The sequence below is a fragment of the Lygodium microphyllum genome, chromosome 13, assembly GCF_053477565.2.
Source record: "Lygodium microphyllum isolate KBCC chromosome 13, Lygodium_microphyllum_v1.1.10, whole genome shotgun sequence".
Classification (NCBI taxonomy): domain Eukaryota; kingdom Viridiplantae; phylum Streptophyta; class Polypodiopsida; order Schizaeales; family Lygodiaceae; genus Lygodium; species Lygodium microphyllum.
The window spans coordinates 155,563,719-155,579,330 of record NC_141147.1 but is presented as its reverse complement, the minus strand read 5'-3'; the positions used below and the strand labels follow the sequence as shown (position 1 = coordinate 155,579,330).

The 15,612-nt window shown below is 44.1% G+C and overlaps 1 protein-coding gene across 4 annotated transcripts in view; it reads right to left on the bottom strand.

Annotated features, from left to right (window-relative positions):
• Positions 1-15,612, bottom strand: part of MBD8 (methyl-CPG-binding domain 8) — a 55,317-nt gene that overhangs the window by 19,277 nt on the left and 20,428 nt on the right. For 2 of the 4 annotated variants that reach the window (XM_087691970.1, XM_087691972.1), the window contains 4 exons: positions 13,187-13,331; positions 12,974-13,102; positions 12,724-12,888; positions 11,863-12,630 (listed from right to left, as the gene is read on the bottom strand). In XM_087691970.1, coding sequence (XP_087548096.1) covers positions 11,863-12,630; positions 12,724-12,888; positions 12,974-13,102; positions 13,187-13,331 — 1,207 coding nt within the window. Of the gene's footprint in view, positions 1-11,842; positions 12,631-12,723; positions 12,889-12,973; positions 13,103-13,186; positions 13,332-15,612 lie in introns of all 4 variants that reach the window. The other 2 variants (XM_087691974.1, XM_087691971.1) reach the window with 2 other exon arrangements.

The window sequence follows — 15,612 nt, the reverse complement described above, 5'->3', positions numbered from 1 at the left end:
ACTCCATAAACTAGAACCGTCGAGTTGTCACCAATGGTGACGGTGCCCCCTCTGGAACTCAAGTCTTGAAGCCAATCCTGTCGAAATGTCATGGGAGAAGAAGCTCCACTATCCACGAGCCATGGCTTGTCCCGAGTGGAAGAAGAAAGGATTGCATCCTATTCAGCAAAGACATGCACGAAGACAAACTCTGTTGTGGCGGGTGCGGCTTTCAAATCCTTCTCCTTTGGCTTCAAATGGGGATACTTCTACCAACACTTACTCCTCAAGGTGAGTGCCCTTCCCACAATGTGGGCACTTGGATTTCTTGTCCTTCTCATCGTCCTTCGTATCCTCCCGCTTCTTGTTCTTGGCCTTCTCCTTTTTTTTTTCCCGCCACTAGTACTGAGACTGGTGTAGAAAACATCGAACCTAGGAGATGGTAGATGCATCAACGAGATCATAGCCACATCCTCGGAAAATATCTTCCCTCCAAGGGAGGCAAGTTCACCTCTCATGTCCTTCATCTTCGTGATGTGCTCCTTCATAGAAGGAGAATCATCAAGATTGAGCATCTGTAACTTCTTCTCAAGGGAAATCTTGTGGGCAAAGGACTTGTGTTGATACAAAGACGAGCGCTTACGTCACACCTTCGTTGCCATCTTCAACCGACGAACATGAACTAGGACAAAGTCCTTAACACTCATAAACAGAAAGTATCGGGCTTGAGTGTTGAGCCAATCCCACAAGGCAACACGGTCCAACAAGGTACCATCAACTAGTTCCTCTTGAGGGCGGCAAATAGGCTCGAAAACGACCTCCCAAAGATTAAAGGTATCAAGGATCCACTCCAGCTTGCAAGACCGCAATAAGTAGTTGGCACCATCGAGTTTATCTTCTTTGGGCAAGGAAGGAAGAACAAGAACCTAAATAGAGGGCATCAAAGAAGGCATCTTCACATCAAATGGGGCCTTCATTTCAAATGGGGTCCACTATGAAAGATGAGCAAAAGACGGAAGGGTTCTAGGAGACTCCTCCCGTTGAGATTCCCTATAGTCACATCTCCACTCCAAAGACTGGTGAGACAAAAGCCTGTAAACTAGTAAGACGACTTCCAAAGCTGCAATCACCCTGAAATAATGTGTTTTAATGGAAATAGTGGAAATGTCAAAAGGCAATCAGCTACATAAGGTGTAAATGTGCTGCTTGAATGAGGAAATATTGCCCCTGCAGCCACAAAAGAGGCCACTGCCTCTAGATGTTGACGACTAGCTAAATATCGCTGAGCAATAAATGCTGCTGCCATGGGTCGCTAAGCTGAAAACGCAAATGTGGGCCCACCAAACGTTGCCGCCTCCTCCACAGATAGCAGCATTTGCAGCAAACGCAAGGCTGAATGGCTGCATTTGATGACTAGGCTGCTCCTCTACAATAGATCTCGATCTGTGCACTCACTTATGTGATGATACCATGTGAGAGTGCGCAGCGGAAGAAGGAACACGAACACAAAGAGAGAAAGAGAGAGGAAGTAAAAAATGAAGGAAAAAATACTACACTAACTGAAGATGAATGCAGAACACAATGATGTGGACTGATCAGTCCCTACACGCAGCCCAAAGCGTCACTAAGGGCATCAAATCAGACTGAGATGATGACAGAACCAGCATTTGCAGCAAACGCAAGGCTGAATGGCTGCATTTGATGACTAGGCTGCTCCTCTACAATAGATCTCGATCTGTGCACTCACTTATGTGATGATACCATGTGAGAGTGCGCAGCGGAAGAAGGAACACGAACACAAAGAGAGAAAGAAAGAGGAAGTAAAAAATGAAAGAAAAAATACTACACTAACTGAAGATGAATGCAGAACACAATGATGTGGACTGATCAGTCCCTACACGCAGCCCAAAGCGTCACTAAGGGCATCAAATCAGACTGAGATGATGACAGCACCACGTCGGAGAGTGTCTGGGAGCCAAAGTGTGCTGAAATCTGCAAGCAGTGATCGGCCAAGTGTGAGTTGTGGCTATATATAGCCAAACTCCTCTAAAACTGGCGACTACTAAAAAGGCCTCTAAATCTGGCCGACTTGCTAAAAATAGATGATATGACTGCAATAAATGCAATCTGACTACACAAAAAAAATGGGAAAATAATGACAAAATATCCCAAGCAGTCGTGGAGCAAGTAGGCACTGTCAGAGGGTGGAATCCAACTAACACATAGGAAATGCACAAAAAATGGAGGACATGCATAGAAATGCACAATAAACCGTTAGAGCTCCAATGTCTCTATCAAACTCCGATAGGAGCTCACAACCAGGAGATGACAAACTGACATGACTAAATAGGGGAGGCTAACAATTCCTACATACAATTTTCCTTTTCTCGGAACCCCATAATCTATACCCCATTTCTCCCTCATCACCATATCCTAGGAAAATACATTTATAGGACTTTAGCTCCAATTTGTTGCGTTGTTCCTTGCGTATATGCACAAATGCCTCGCAGCTAAACACTCTCAAGTGTGCATACAAAGGTGGCTTGCCCAACCACACTTCTTGAGGGGCTCTCCCTACTTTTTTGGGGCACCTTCAACATCTATAAATAAACAGATTGCCCACCATTCAGCCTCATCCTTTTGTGTGGGTTTCTCACTCTACCGTGCAGATTTCAGCAATTATCCACCTACCATTTGTCATCCAGCCATCATCAATTGCAGCCCATCACTATCCAACCCTAGATGGCCTATTTTCAACCATCGCCTTACTGTTTGGAGGTCTCCATCTGCTACATCATCATAGCACCTAATCAGCCTGCATTTTCAGCATCTAGTACAAGGCGACAGGCTACTGCCATCTCTCCCACAACTTACAAGGCAACTCGTGCAATACTAGCGTTTTTGCTATCCAACAGGCCATCTACATTAGCAAACCCCTCTCCTGTTGTTGCCTCGATTCCCTGACACACTCATGATTAGCGTTTGGTGTTTCCTGCACTTCAACACTCTGACTGGTGGTCACAACACTTGGGATCCGTCTCCGGTGGACGTCACTCTCTGATACCGCATTGCTCTGTGTCCCTGGGCATTCTACGCACTCTTACATTCATTTACAGCATTCATTCACTTTAGAGTTTCTTCTCTTTGTGTTTGAGTTTTGGGTTTTTACGTTTTACGTTTTGCATTTAGGGTTTGAGTTTTACTTGTCTCTGTCTTTGTCTTTGTGTTTCAGTCTTGGTCATACATGTATTTCCTCAGTGCAAACCCTAGCATATCTTCACATGGTATCAGAGCCGATGCTCTTTGAAAGAGTATCCTGTGATGATTGTGGAGGGTAGTCTTTGTGCAAGAGTCACACGCGACTCGATTCTCACTCATTAGACACCTTCTTCTTCGGATCCTATGACACCCTATCAAGCTTCTCCATCGTTGGCGACTCTAAGAAAGCATTATGGTCTTAAGAAGAAGGTAGACACACCTTCACCTTTACCATCTTCTTCTTCTTGTTTTGGTCATCTTACAAATGAAGAGTTTGAGGAGTACTTGCACATCAAGTATAGTTCCCTTTACACTCCTCCAACGAGAGCTACTACTCTATTTGGACAAATTGGTGAGACTACTCGTCTCTCTGATCTTGGAGGGACCATGACATTCGAGGCATCTTGCAATCCATCTCCTTTATCTCAACTAGGCCTTATGTCAAGTTCGTATATGTCTCTATTGTTAGCCTGCTCTATTTCATTCTCAATTTGTCATCTCTTGGTTGTGAGCTCCTGTCAGAGTCTGGCAGGAGACAGAGGAGCTCTGTTAGTTTATGTGTTGCTGTTTTTTGTGTGCATTTCTTTTTGGCCTCTTTTAGTGGGCAGCCACTGGCTGCCCGGTCACTTTTTTGGTCACTGATGTGGGGCGCCCATTTTAGGGCATTTTTAGGGTTTGGGGCTGGTCCCCCATTTGGCTATTTATAGGCAGCCCCCCTCCCCACTTGATCACTTGTCTTCTTCCCAGATTCCGACACTCCTCCCCCGTGGTGGTGCTGCCATCATCATCAGCCTGATCTGGTGCCCTCACCGACGCTATGGGCTGCGTGCAGGGACCGATCAATCCCCTTCCGCCTTCCCGTTTGTATTCAACATTCATTTCAGTCAGTGCAGATTTCTCTTCCTTATTTCCTGCTTTCGCTCTCTCTCCCCCTCCGTGTTCGTATTCCTTCTTCCGCAGCGCACTCTCACATATTCCTTCTTCCGCAGCGCACTCTCACATGGTATCAGAGCCGAAGGAGAGTACACAGAGCTGAGATCTACGCGGGAGAACACCCACAACCTTGCGTTTGCTGGTCAAGACGTCTCCAACAGCTGAGGCGTCACCTTCTGCACCATCTCCTTGATCAAGGCGGCCTGTTTTGGTGTCAACCTACTTGCGTTTGCTGCTGGCGTCATCCCCAAATCTTCATTTTCAGCCTGGATGGCCCTCCTCTAGCTGGGTGACACTCCACCAAGCTGCGTTTTCAGCTTCTATGGCTGCGTTCAACCTCTGGCGGCACTCCTCCAAGCTGGCGACCTCATTTCTACTTGCGTTTTGAGGCAGGATGTTGTTTTTCTGTGGTGATTGCATCGTTAGCACTTGTGTTTGACATCATCCTTGCGTTCTATGCAAGGCGGCCAGCTCAAGAGCTTCTGGTGTTTGTGTTTCGGCACCGGCAACCTTCCCTTGTTGTGTTTTGGTGTTTGCAGATATCAAAGATGTCTTACCAGTTTTCAAGCTTTGACGACTCAGAGGATGAGCTCCTCTCTCATCATTCCTTTGAGCGGAGACGGGATTATTAGCCGTTTCGACGACGGGAGGAGACTCCTCGCACTCATCCCTCTTCACTCCATGCATCTCAGAGGGTTCCATCTACCGTGAAGGTTCCATCCGTGAAGACTGCTTCCGATGTCCGGATGCCTTCCTTGATTCCCTCTATGCAGGTGCCTATTCTCCCTTCCTTTCCGAAGGAAGATAAGTTGGATGGTTCCAACTACTCCCTCTGGTCGTGCAAGGTGGAGTGCATCCTCGATACATTCGATCTATGGGAGCTTGTTTCTTCACCCATCGACCGTCCCCCCATGGATTCGTCAGATGGAGCCTCTATGGACCATGCGGCCTTGTGGGATAGGCTCAACTCTCGAGCCCGTTCTGTTCTTTTTATGAGTCTTCATGACTCGGTTCTTGTAAATGTTTACCGGTTAAAGACCGCGGCGGAAGTGCGGAAGAAGCTTGCGTCTTTGTATCAGCATAAGACGTTTGCCCACAAGATTTCTTTGGAGAAGAAGTTGCAGATGCTCAGTCTTGATGATTCTTCTTCTCTGAAGGAGCACATCACGAAGATGGAGGACATGCGAGGCGAGCTAGCCTCTCTTGGTCGTGTGATATCGTCCGAGCATATGGCGATGATTCTCTTGACTCAGCTGCCATCACCCCGATATGATGTCTTCTACACCAGCCTCATCACCTTGAGAACCCGCGAGAAACTCCTATGGGAGGAACTTTCCCCGCTTGTCTTGAAGCATGATGAGAGACTTAGAGAGGTGGGAGCCAATGGCTCCACCAAGGCTTTTACTGCAGGTACAGGTGGTGGCAAAAAGAAGAAGCAGCAGAAGGAGAAGGCCAAGCACAAGGAGGAGGAGGACAAGAAGGATGCGAAGGAGAAGAAGCCCAAGTGCCCACACTGTGGGAAGGACACTCATCCCGAGGAGAAGTGTTCGCAGAAGTACCCCCATTTGAAGCCCAAGGAGAAGGACTCGAAGGCGGCCTCAGCCACGATAGAGTCTACGTTTGTGCATGTCTTTGTTGAGGAGAATACAACCCTAGCTTCTACCACTCAGGAGAAGCCTTGGCTCGTGGACAACGGAGCATCTTCTCATATGACCTTTAGACAGGATTGGCTTCAAGATCTTCGTTCCAGAGGGGGCACCATCACCATTGGTGACAATTCTACAATTCCTGTTCGAGGCGTGGGGACGCTACCTATGTTTTCTGACAGGCGATCTTCTTCCGCCAAAGTTCTTTATGTACCTGATTTGGGTTTTAACCTATTGTCTGTGCATGGTCTTACTCAGCTAGGTACCCGAGTCATTTTTACACAGGATGCAGTCACAGTGGAGGATGCTTCTATAGGTGATGCTCTTTGGACAAGTACACAGGAGGGTGGGCTTTATAAGCTCACAGCCTTGGCTGCGAGGGCTTCCCACGAGCTTGGGCTGCTTTGGCATGCTCGTTATGGTCATTTGAACCTTGATTCTATTTGGCGGGCTTCTGTAATATTTCTGTTAAAAATATTATAAAGGCCATGTGAAGTCTCGGGGAAATGACAATGTTACATTGTGGGTTGGGACGGGTTAATCTAATACACTCTCCACTGAGCCCAAACGAGACACAGCTTAACGAAACCGCGTATTTCTCATGAGAACCTCCTCTTGGGAGGAGGATAAGGGATAAATATTGGATTTAATGCAAATTTTTTTATTACCTTCCCCCAGCCGAAGCGTGGCTGAGGGAAGGGGATGGTGCTAAAATGGGAGAGTGAAGAGATGGAGGGGAGGGACTACATGCGGGCACCACGTGGGGGGAAGGGGAGGCCTTATCCCTTCCTATAAATACCTCCCTTAGAGGGGTGAGAAGAGAGGAGGTCGTGGAGAAAAGCTGGAGGTTCGTGAGCTGGTTGGAGGCGAGAGGGGGTCGTGGAGAAAAGCTGGAGGTTCGTGAGCTGGTTGGAGGCAACCACGCAAGGAGGGGAAAGAAACGGTCGCCGCGGGCCGTGTCGTGAGTGGAGGGGCGAGAGGGCACCGTACGTTGGCTGCTGCCGCTGATACCCAGAGCCGCCACTGGTACGCAGAGCCGCCGCCAACTCCATTGGAAATCACGACCGCCTGGCCATGCTGACCGTCGACATCCTAGCTCATCTCCCTGCCACGACAATAGCTAGAAGCTTTAGAAGCTTCTTGTAACTTCTAAGGGCCTCCTCTCAAGCCCCCCTTCCCGTGGTACATTTAAGCCCTCTTTCCCATGAAGTTCCACCCAAGTCCCTTAAAGTTCACCTTACTCTAGAAATTAAAACCTTTTCCCCCCTAGCATCCCTCAAAAGCCACCTTAGCCCAATCCCCTTGACCTCAAAAACCCTTAATCCTCGTGCCTAAATCCATAAGTCCCATCTTGTGTTTGAAACCCCGTGTTTTACCCCTCATATTTCTTTTTTTTTTAAATACACCCCTAAGCCCTTTCTAAGCCCCGTGTCCCCTTTTTACTTACACGTCTTTTTCCCCCGCACTATAAACCCTTGTGTTATCTTTCAAATTTTTCCTTTGGATTTGAAAAACCCCTAAGTCCTTTCACTCCAGTGCCCAAAGATCTCCCAAGGGCTTTCATAGATGTTTGTGAAGCCACACTCACACATAACCTTTTTCACCGTGATTATATCCTATAGACCCTTTTTCTCTTAAGCTTTATAAACATTTCCCTCTCCGAAGAAGCTAAGATTTTAGAGGTCTTATTATCCCTTCCCGTGGTCAACCTTTTGAACGACTCCTTGCCTCGAAAGAGGGACGGTGGAAATCCGAAAGAAAGAGTAAAAAAACTGCCTTCACGTTCGAACTGTGATGCCGCCTAAGAAAGTCCAAGGAGTAGCTGCGGGAGGGTCATCTCCCGGTATCCATGTGGATATCTCACCCCAAAACCAGGTTTTTCTTTCTTGGTTTTATATCGGTTTTAAGTCAATCACGCAAAGATGAATTGTTAGGGATAAGATATATTTTTTTTTCGAGTTATTTACGATGAAGGAGTTTAGTTTAATTGAACATGCAAAAATGATAATGTATAAAACATAGTTCCTTCGAATAGCATCATGCATTGAAATGAATTACGAGCAAGATTATCTACCTACTATAGTAGTATATTTCGGTTAAATCTTGAAGGTATAAAAACTGCATCTTGCACCATTAGCCCTATTCCTTTTTGCAACGAATCATCGTAGAAGATAAAATTCATGAAAGGTTTCTTACGTTGCTTGAATTCTAGGAAGTTATCATTGCTAATTGCATATCTTAGCAAGGAAAAGATTGTTATTTGGCATGAGTTTCATTTGCAAGGAAAAATGAAAATTAATTGAATTTACCTAACCTCAAAGCATTAAAGTTTAGGACTGAAAAATCAATTGACGCAAGGATAACAAATCGTGCCGAGGCGATCTCAATATTACCTTCGAGAAGATAACCGAATTAATGTAAACTTAGAATTACCTATGCTGCGAAATATGCCTTGGAAATGATTTAAAGACCAAGAAACATTTATACCTTAAACACTTGACTACCTTCCCTGTTTGTAGGGTCAGTAAATTCATAAATGTAAAGGAACTAGGGTTTGTCCCTGAGGTTCTTAAAAATAGATCCTAGGTCTGACAAACGTCAGCTTAAAAAAACTAAAATTGATTGTTTCATTGTATATTACGATGCAGGACTTGCACAGTAAGTACAAAGTCATATAGTCTTGTGATTGATTCACAAGAAGAAATGTTAAATACCCTCAACAAGGATGGTGGATCCTTACGCAAGTTATCTTGCAAAAGGATGTATTCTTTGATATTCTTCTAAATAAGAAAAGTTAAAAACCGGAAACTAAAGTATCTAATAAACTTTAGGATTAACTAAGTTGGGTTAATAGGGTACGCCCTAACCCAAAATATAAGGGATCTTGCCAAGTTGCAAGACACCCTGAAACTAGTGCTGAAGCATTCGAAAGGGAAGAATCATTACTTAGCAGTCTGCCAAACAACAAGGTCGATTAATGAAAATATTTGTGATTGCTAGAGATTTTAGAGCACTGTTTGATTTATGAATTACAAATTAAATGAATATCTATACTTCAGGTTGAAGGCCTTAAGGGAGAGGCAGTTTCAGTTACCCCCGACTGTCTGCCTGACCCTAACCAAGGGGGTTGTTGACCGCGTCGGGAACGTGGACCGAACCCTCCGCAAGAGGTCACGGTCTCTCCATTGAGCTCTACTTGGAGCAGGAGGACGCTTGGGTGCCAGGGGGGGCTCTGGCCGTAAATCCCTCGCCTTCCGAGTCCTGCACAAGAGGCTAACGTAACTCGGGATTGGATCTCGAGGCCCGCATACTAGTTTACGGACAAAAGCTTGGAATAGTAATCCCTGTGGATTACTAGATAGCCTTCGGGCGGGGTATGGACAAAAGCCTACGGGCGGAACTCTTTGTATTTCAAAGATAAAAATGATGACATGTTAATAAAGAACTTGCTTGATATTGTTTTTCTATGTCACGTGATAAGATTACGTGAAGGAACCAGTGCTTAACGGATTAATTAAAGAAGCTGATTGTTACATATTAAATTAATGTGTTAGATAATTACATAACTAAAATAAACCGAGGAAAGTGCGGAGGATGGGCCATGGGCCGTCCTACGGTTGGGTGGTCCTGGTTAGTCGAGAACTTTTCTCAAAATCTCGAAGAACAGCGAGATGATCATCAAAGAAAACGATTAACGAAAGCGATGACCTAGAGTTATGTCTTAACCGATTTACGTTGTTTTAGGGGAACGGAATGGGACTATGCCTTATGGCAGAGAGGTTGAGCTTTGCATCCCTCTCGTTTTCCATTCTCCTCGAACCAAGTGCAGCGTGAATCCGCTTCGACCTGGCATTTCTGCGTAAGTAGTTCGCTTGGATCCGACGCTAGTTGCTGATAGGTAATGACCAATCAAGAAAACCCTAATTCCGGTCGATCCTAAGTGGGAACGGCCAGGATACTTCCGCTGCGTGGCAAACGCGGGAAGAACTAGATTGCAAATCCTGTAACATTCCATGGGAGTGCCGAGCGGAGCTTTCTAGACATCCTTTCCGATGGACTGCTAAGACGTGTCCTGGATGATACTAGTGGACACGTTACAGCTTCTCGAAGGAAGATGGTGGAGGGACTTCCAGATTTCCCTCCTCTTCACACTTTGTGCCCTACTATGGCACTTTCTTCTACCGAAACTGAATATCGGGCCTTATGTTTGACCGCTATGAAGGCAGTTTGGCTTCGTTGCTTGATGGCGGAGATTGGCTTTTCCCAGACAGGACCTACGGCGCTACCCATGGACAACCAGAGTACCCTGGCTCTAGCGAAGAACCCGGTGTTTCATGCTCGCACGAAGCACATTGAGGTTCAATACCACTATGTTCGAGAGCGGATCGTGGATTCGGAGCTGGCGGTGGCTTATTGTCCCACGGCGGACAATGCGGCTGATCTCTTCACGAAGCCTTTGCCTCACGCTTCTTTGCTTCATCACATGCGGTTGTTAGGTCTTCAGACACTCTTAGGATCTGAGAGGGAGTGTTAGCCTACTCTATTTCATTCTCAATCTGCCATCTCCTGGTTGTGAGCTCCTATCAGAGTCTGGCAGGAAACAGAGGAGCTCTATCAGTTTATGTGTTGTTGTTTTTTGTGTGCATTTCTTTTTGGCCTCTTTTAGTGGGCAGCCTGGCTGCCCGGCCACTTTTTTGGTCACTGATGTGGGGCGCCCATTTTAGGGCATTTTTAGGGTTTGGGGCTGGTCCCCCATTTGGCTATTTATAGGCAGCCCCCCTCCCCACTTGATCACTTGTCTTCTTGCAGATTCCGACACTCCTCCCCCGTGGTGGTGCTGCCATCATCATCAGCCTGATCTGGTGCCCTCACTAACGTTGTGGGTTGCGTGCAAGGACTGATCAGTCTCCTTCTGCCTTCCCGTTTGTATTCAGCATTCATTTCAGTCAATGCAGATTTCTCTTCCTTATTTTCTGCTTTCTCTCTCTCTCTCTCCCTCCGTGTTCGTATTCCTTCTTCCGCAGTGCACGCTCACATCTAACATCGGTATCATTTGAGCAAGGAAACCACACTTCTCAACTCCCTACCATCCCACCACTTTCTTATCCACATTCTGATCTACTCACATCTTCATTCCAAAATCTTAGATTATATTCCACTTCTGCTCAAAGCACACTAGGGATTGGGTCTTCCATCTCCACTCCTAACACTTGCTCTTTCTTCATCCCACCAACTATGACAAGCAAGCAAGATTGGCGAGCTGAGGTTTAATCCACTTAAGTATTACAGTACATTTTCAGGCTTTTTCCTTAGGTATTTTCTGTATATAGGAAAGAGGGCACCAGTAGGAGAAGAGATCAACTGAGCATCCTCTTACATCCTCATCCACAAGTGCTCTAAGCTCAAGTATGGAACACACAAAGGAGTGTTAGTATTACAACTAATGTGTTGTCTTATTACAGGTTTGTGACAGTATTGAAGGTACATTCTGAAAGTTGACCAACCCAAACATTAGTTGAGATATGAACTATTATGTACTAATCTCTCTTGAAAGCCGTAAAATTTACACACACAGCAAGTTTGCATTCCGTTATTCAGTACCTCCATTGAGGAGGAAATTAAAATAATACCCTAATTGCCTTCACCCAATTGATGTGTCGCAAGTTGGTTCTGAGACCTCACTAACCCAAGCCTAGTTGATTCGACTTAGGTAGACATTAATGTGATTGGAATAACCCAAGTCATGTTGATTTGATGTGATGGACACTGAACTACCAACGAATGTAAAATCATTCTTGAGACTGCAACGACTGGAAAAGATAAATTGGAAGAATGTAGATGTTTTGACTATCCAATCCTACAACTGGAAGGAATTTACTTTAGGCCACCCCAAAACTTTAACCGGAACACCTCTACAAGTTTGTCACAACTACAAGTAGACAACAAATTTCAACTCTACCAAGGCAGACAGCATTTTTCATTTATAAAAAAGTATAGTAGAACTACCATGAAGTTGCACAACATACCACATTCAAAACACGAATACCTGTACCTCTTTTCTCTTGTGTAAGCCAAGGGTTTCCATCTTTCCAGAGAACAAAAGTCTAGCAGGCAAGCTGGAAAGATAAGTGCCTGTTGTTTCAGAAAGTAGTCTCCGATATCCAACATTCAGTAAACTTGCCTCATTACAACTATCTTGCCCATCATTGTACGAACTGCTGCTAATGTGTTTGCTAACAGCAGCTTCATAACTTGGCTCTGTAGAAGGGGTAGTTCTGTGCAGACTGAGATGGCTGGAATACGTTAGATGATTGCTAAAATGGTTGCCACATTCCTGGCAAGTAAAAGAAGCTCCACTTTCTGACACTCCTTGGGCCTCAACTTCATCATTGAATAATTTTTTTGGTCTATCAGCATATTCTTCTTCCTGCTCCCTCTTTCTCTTCCCTCTACGATGCATAGGCTTCCCTTCCTTGTCAGGCTTTGGATATTCCCCAGTAACAGTGTCCTTAACTTTAACAGGCCTGCCAAGTCTCATCCTATGCTTTAGAAAATGAATATCCATATGACTTATAATCTGGCTTTTTTTCCTGAACCTTCTGTAGCACTGCCGGCACTCATAACTTTTAGCCCCCCTTTTATGAGATTTTTTAATCAGGTACATCCTTGAGTCTATTTTCTTCATATTTCGACGCTTCCAATTACGGCTGCCTTCAGTCCTTCCAGTCATTGCATGTTCCGCTGATTCACTTTCTTGCTTCATGTCCCCACTTTTATCAAATGGCAATGCCAGCATCTTACCTTTTGCATTTGCCTGTGCAAGAATCCAACGACGTAAGATTTACCCTCTCATTTTAAGAAAATATATCCACCATCCCCTACTGACTTTGTCAATGTGAAAGCATACCTGAGGTAGGACATGCCCTGTTGAGGCTGCATGCCTCCTCAAAGTAAAGTTGTTGGCATAAGACTTCCCACATGTACCGCAAAGGTATTGTTGTCTAATAACTTCCTTAAGTAGTTTTTGGACGACAATTCCATTCTTTGGTCCACTTCTTCGTAAACTGCTTGGCTGCAAGCGCACACCCATGCACATATTTTAGAAGAGTGCTATATGGTAAATACACGCCAAGACATGTACTTGATAAGTTCATTACCTTGTAAGTGAAAGGATGCCCTGCTTTAATGGCATGCCGCTTCAAAGTGTAGGTATTGACAAAATTCCTCCCACATGTACAAAATAAAGAACCTCCTCTCTTCCATTTGACTGGATATAAATCATGTGACTGTGGAAAATTCTCGTTTTGATTAGTTATTCACTAAAAATGGGAATGCGCAGCAAAGACATGTACTGGCATAAATTAACATACTTTCACAAGCTGTGACTGCTCAATTATGTGACCACTGTCATTTGGTGTCAACCCAACTTGCATTTGGGAGGAAGCATTCATTCCACTCATAGAGCCCGCATGTGCCAATGCTTCTTTATATGAGGACCACTCTTGTCCTCCCGGGCTTCAAAAACAAAACATTGGCCACAACTTAGGCTTAAAAACTTAAAACTTCATTAAAGATATATCAGACTTTAGTGTAATGTCACTCTCAAACAATAATACCATACAAAGCACACACATAAGAGTTGTCAAGTAGATAGACTTAACATAAGCAAACTAGTTAGAAAGTAAGGAGATAAATAAATTCCCAGCCATGCACAAAAGCAGACATTGATTCGTTCTTGCAATAATTACAATTGTCAATAATCATTTGTATAAGTTGCCTTAGGCCAGTCCCAATGTGACCACCTAGACCACCAAAAAAACAACTTTGTTCATTGGGATCTTATCGAGACATTGGGAGCATTTAATATTTTAACCCCTTCCTTTCACCTCCCTCTATTGCCAAATAAAAGATGTAAGTACACCCAAAGACTCCAAGAAGGAATCACTCAAGACAAAAGTCTAAGAAGGTTTAGCATAGTTGTCTATTGGAGTGACTTGACTACTTCTAATACCATTGCTGGCCTTAACTGACTTTACACATGTGTTTCTTAATATGCTTTCTTAAATTGAGTATTTTTGGACATCTCCAAAGCTGTAAGCATATCTTTATGGGCATGACCAATCATACATGAAATTTGGAAGTATGTAATTGTTAAGCCATCAAAATTAAGGCATGCATTAACACAAATTTATCACGCATTAGTACAAAATCTTACTCAATCAAAACAAACCCAACAAGATTTATTTGTGAATAAGGCATTATTATTGTTCGCTACAACAAATGCCTGAGGAAACCCCCCACCTGCCCCCAAAAAAAATACAAGGACATGTTATGGGTATCCAATGTCATTGCCCGATTTTCTATCATTTGTGCCATACCAGCCATCAGCCGTCAGCCGCCATCAACCATCACCTCTCCTCTAATGCCCATATCCCACACAGGTGCTGCCACCCAGCTAAGAAGATGCACCCTGTCACAAGGACATGGAATTTTGATGCTTTCCTTAGCATTTGATTAATTATAAATGAAATGTGCAAATGTGAGATGCACATGTGATGTGTGAGTTAGTTATTTCACAATGACAGGCCAAGGACCCTAAGATGTTAGTGATGGGTTGTCAAAGGCAAAAGTTACAATAAGTTATCCTTGACAGGTACTAGGTGGTACTTGGTGCCAAATTTTGACCTGGAAGATTTTATTAGCCATTAATATCAACAGTGACATTAGGAACTAGGCACTAATTAATTGATTAATGCAAGTCCACGAGCTTATAAATGCCCAAGAATACTTGGATGACACTTGCATCTTGATTAAAAAAGCATGGCATTCAAGAGTGCACAAGAGCACTTTCTATGATATCTCAACTATCTTGACCAAAGTAGTCCCCCTCATAGCCTATACCTTAAGTGTTAAAATCCCCCTCAATGTAGGCTCCCAAGGACTGGTACCTAAACTTTCATCACTACAAGCTTTCGGTGAATGGTAGCCAAACTCTCCTTCTAGAAACAAAAGGGAATATCTTAAAGAGAAGGACCCTCTCTCTCTATCTTGCTCTCCTCCACCCCCGGGTGGTGGAGCTCATCAAGGGTCGATGGAACTCCATTGCAGAAGAGGGTTTCGCACGTTTTTTTTTTTTGAGGGGGGGGGGGCGCTCTAGCAACTAATCAAAAACTGAATAGATAGATAGATATTGATAAGTGATATATTAAGTATAAAGATATGGGCTTGCTTTATAGGGCTAGGAATAACCCCCAACGCTAACCCTAAATTATATACACTAAGGTACGTCCACACTAGCATAGATAGCAACTAATCAAAAACTGAATAGATAGATAGATATTGATAAGTGATATATTAAGTATAAAGATATGGGCTTGCTTTATAGGGCTAGGAATAACCCCCAACGCTAACCCTAAATTATATACACTAAGGTACGTCCACACTAGCATGCACATTACAACGTGCTCATACATGATGGTAGTAGATAGCTAACAAACCCCCCTTTGCATCAAAGGTGACTCAACCTGCAAAAAACATAAGAAAAGAAAGATCATAGCAATGTCTTACCTCAATAGAGGCAATGCCTAATCCCATCTAGTAGATTTTGGAGACTGGACATATAAGTGAAAAGATGCTAAAACCGATCTTTCTCCTCAGATAGGGTGGTAATACCTAATTTAATAGTAGTTATAACAAGCAATTAATTCACATAAATTGAAGTACCCACTTTACCACTTGAATCTTGGACAATGACCCCAAATTTGGTGACCCTTGCACTACTTAATCTGCTATTGCA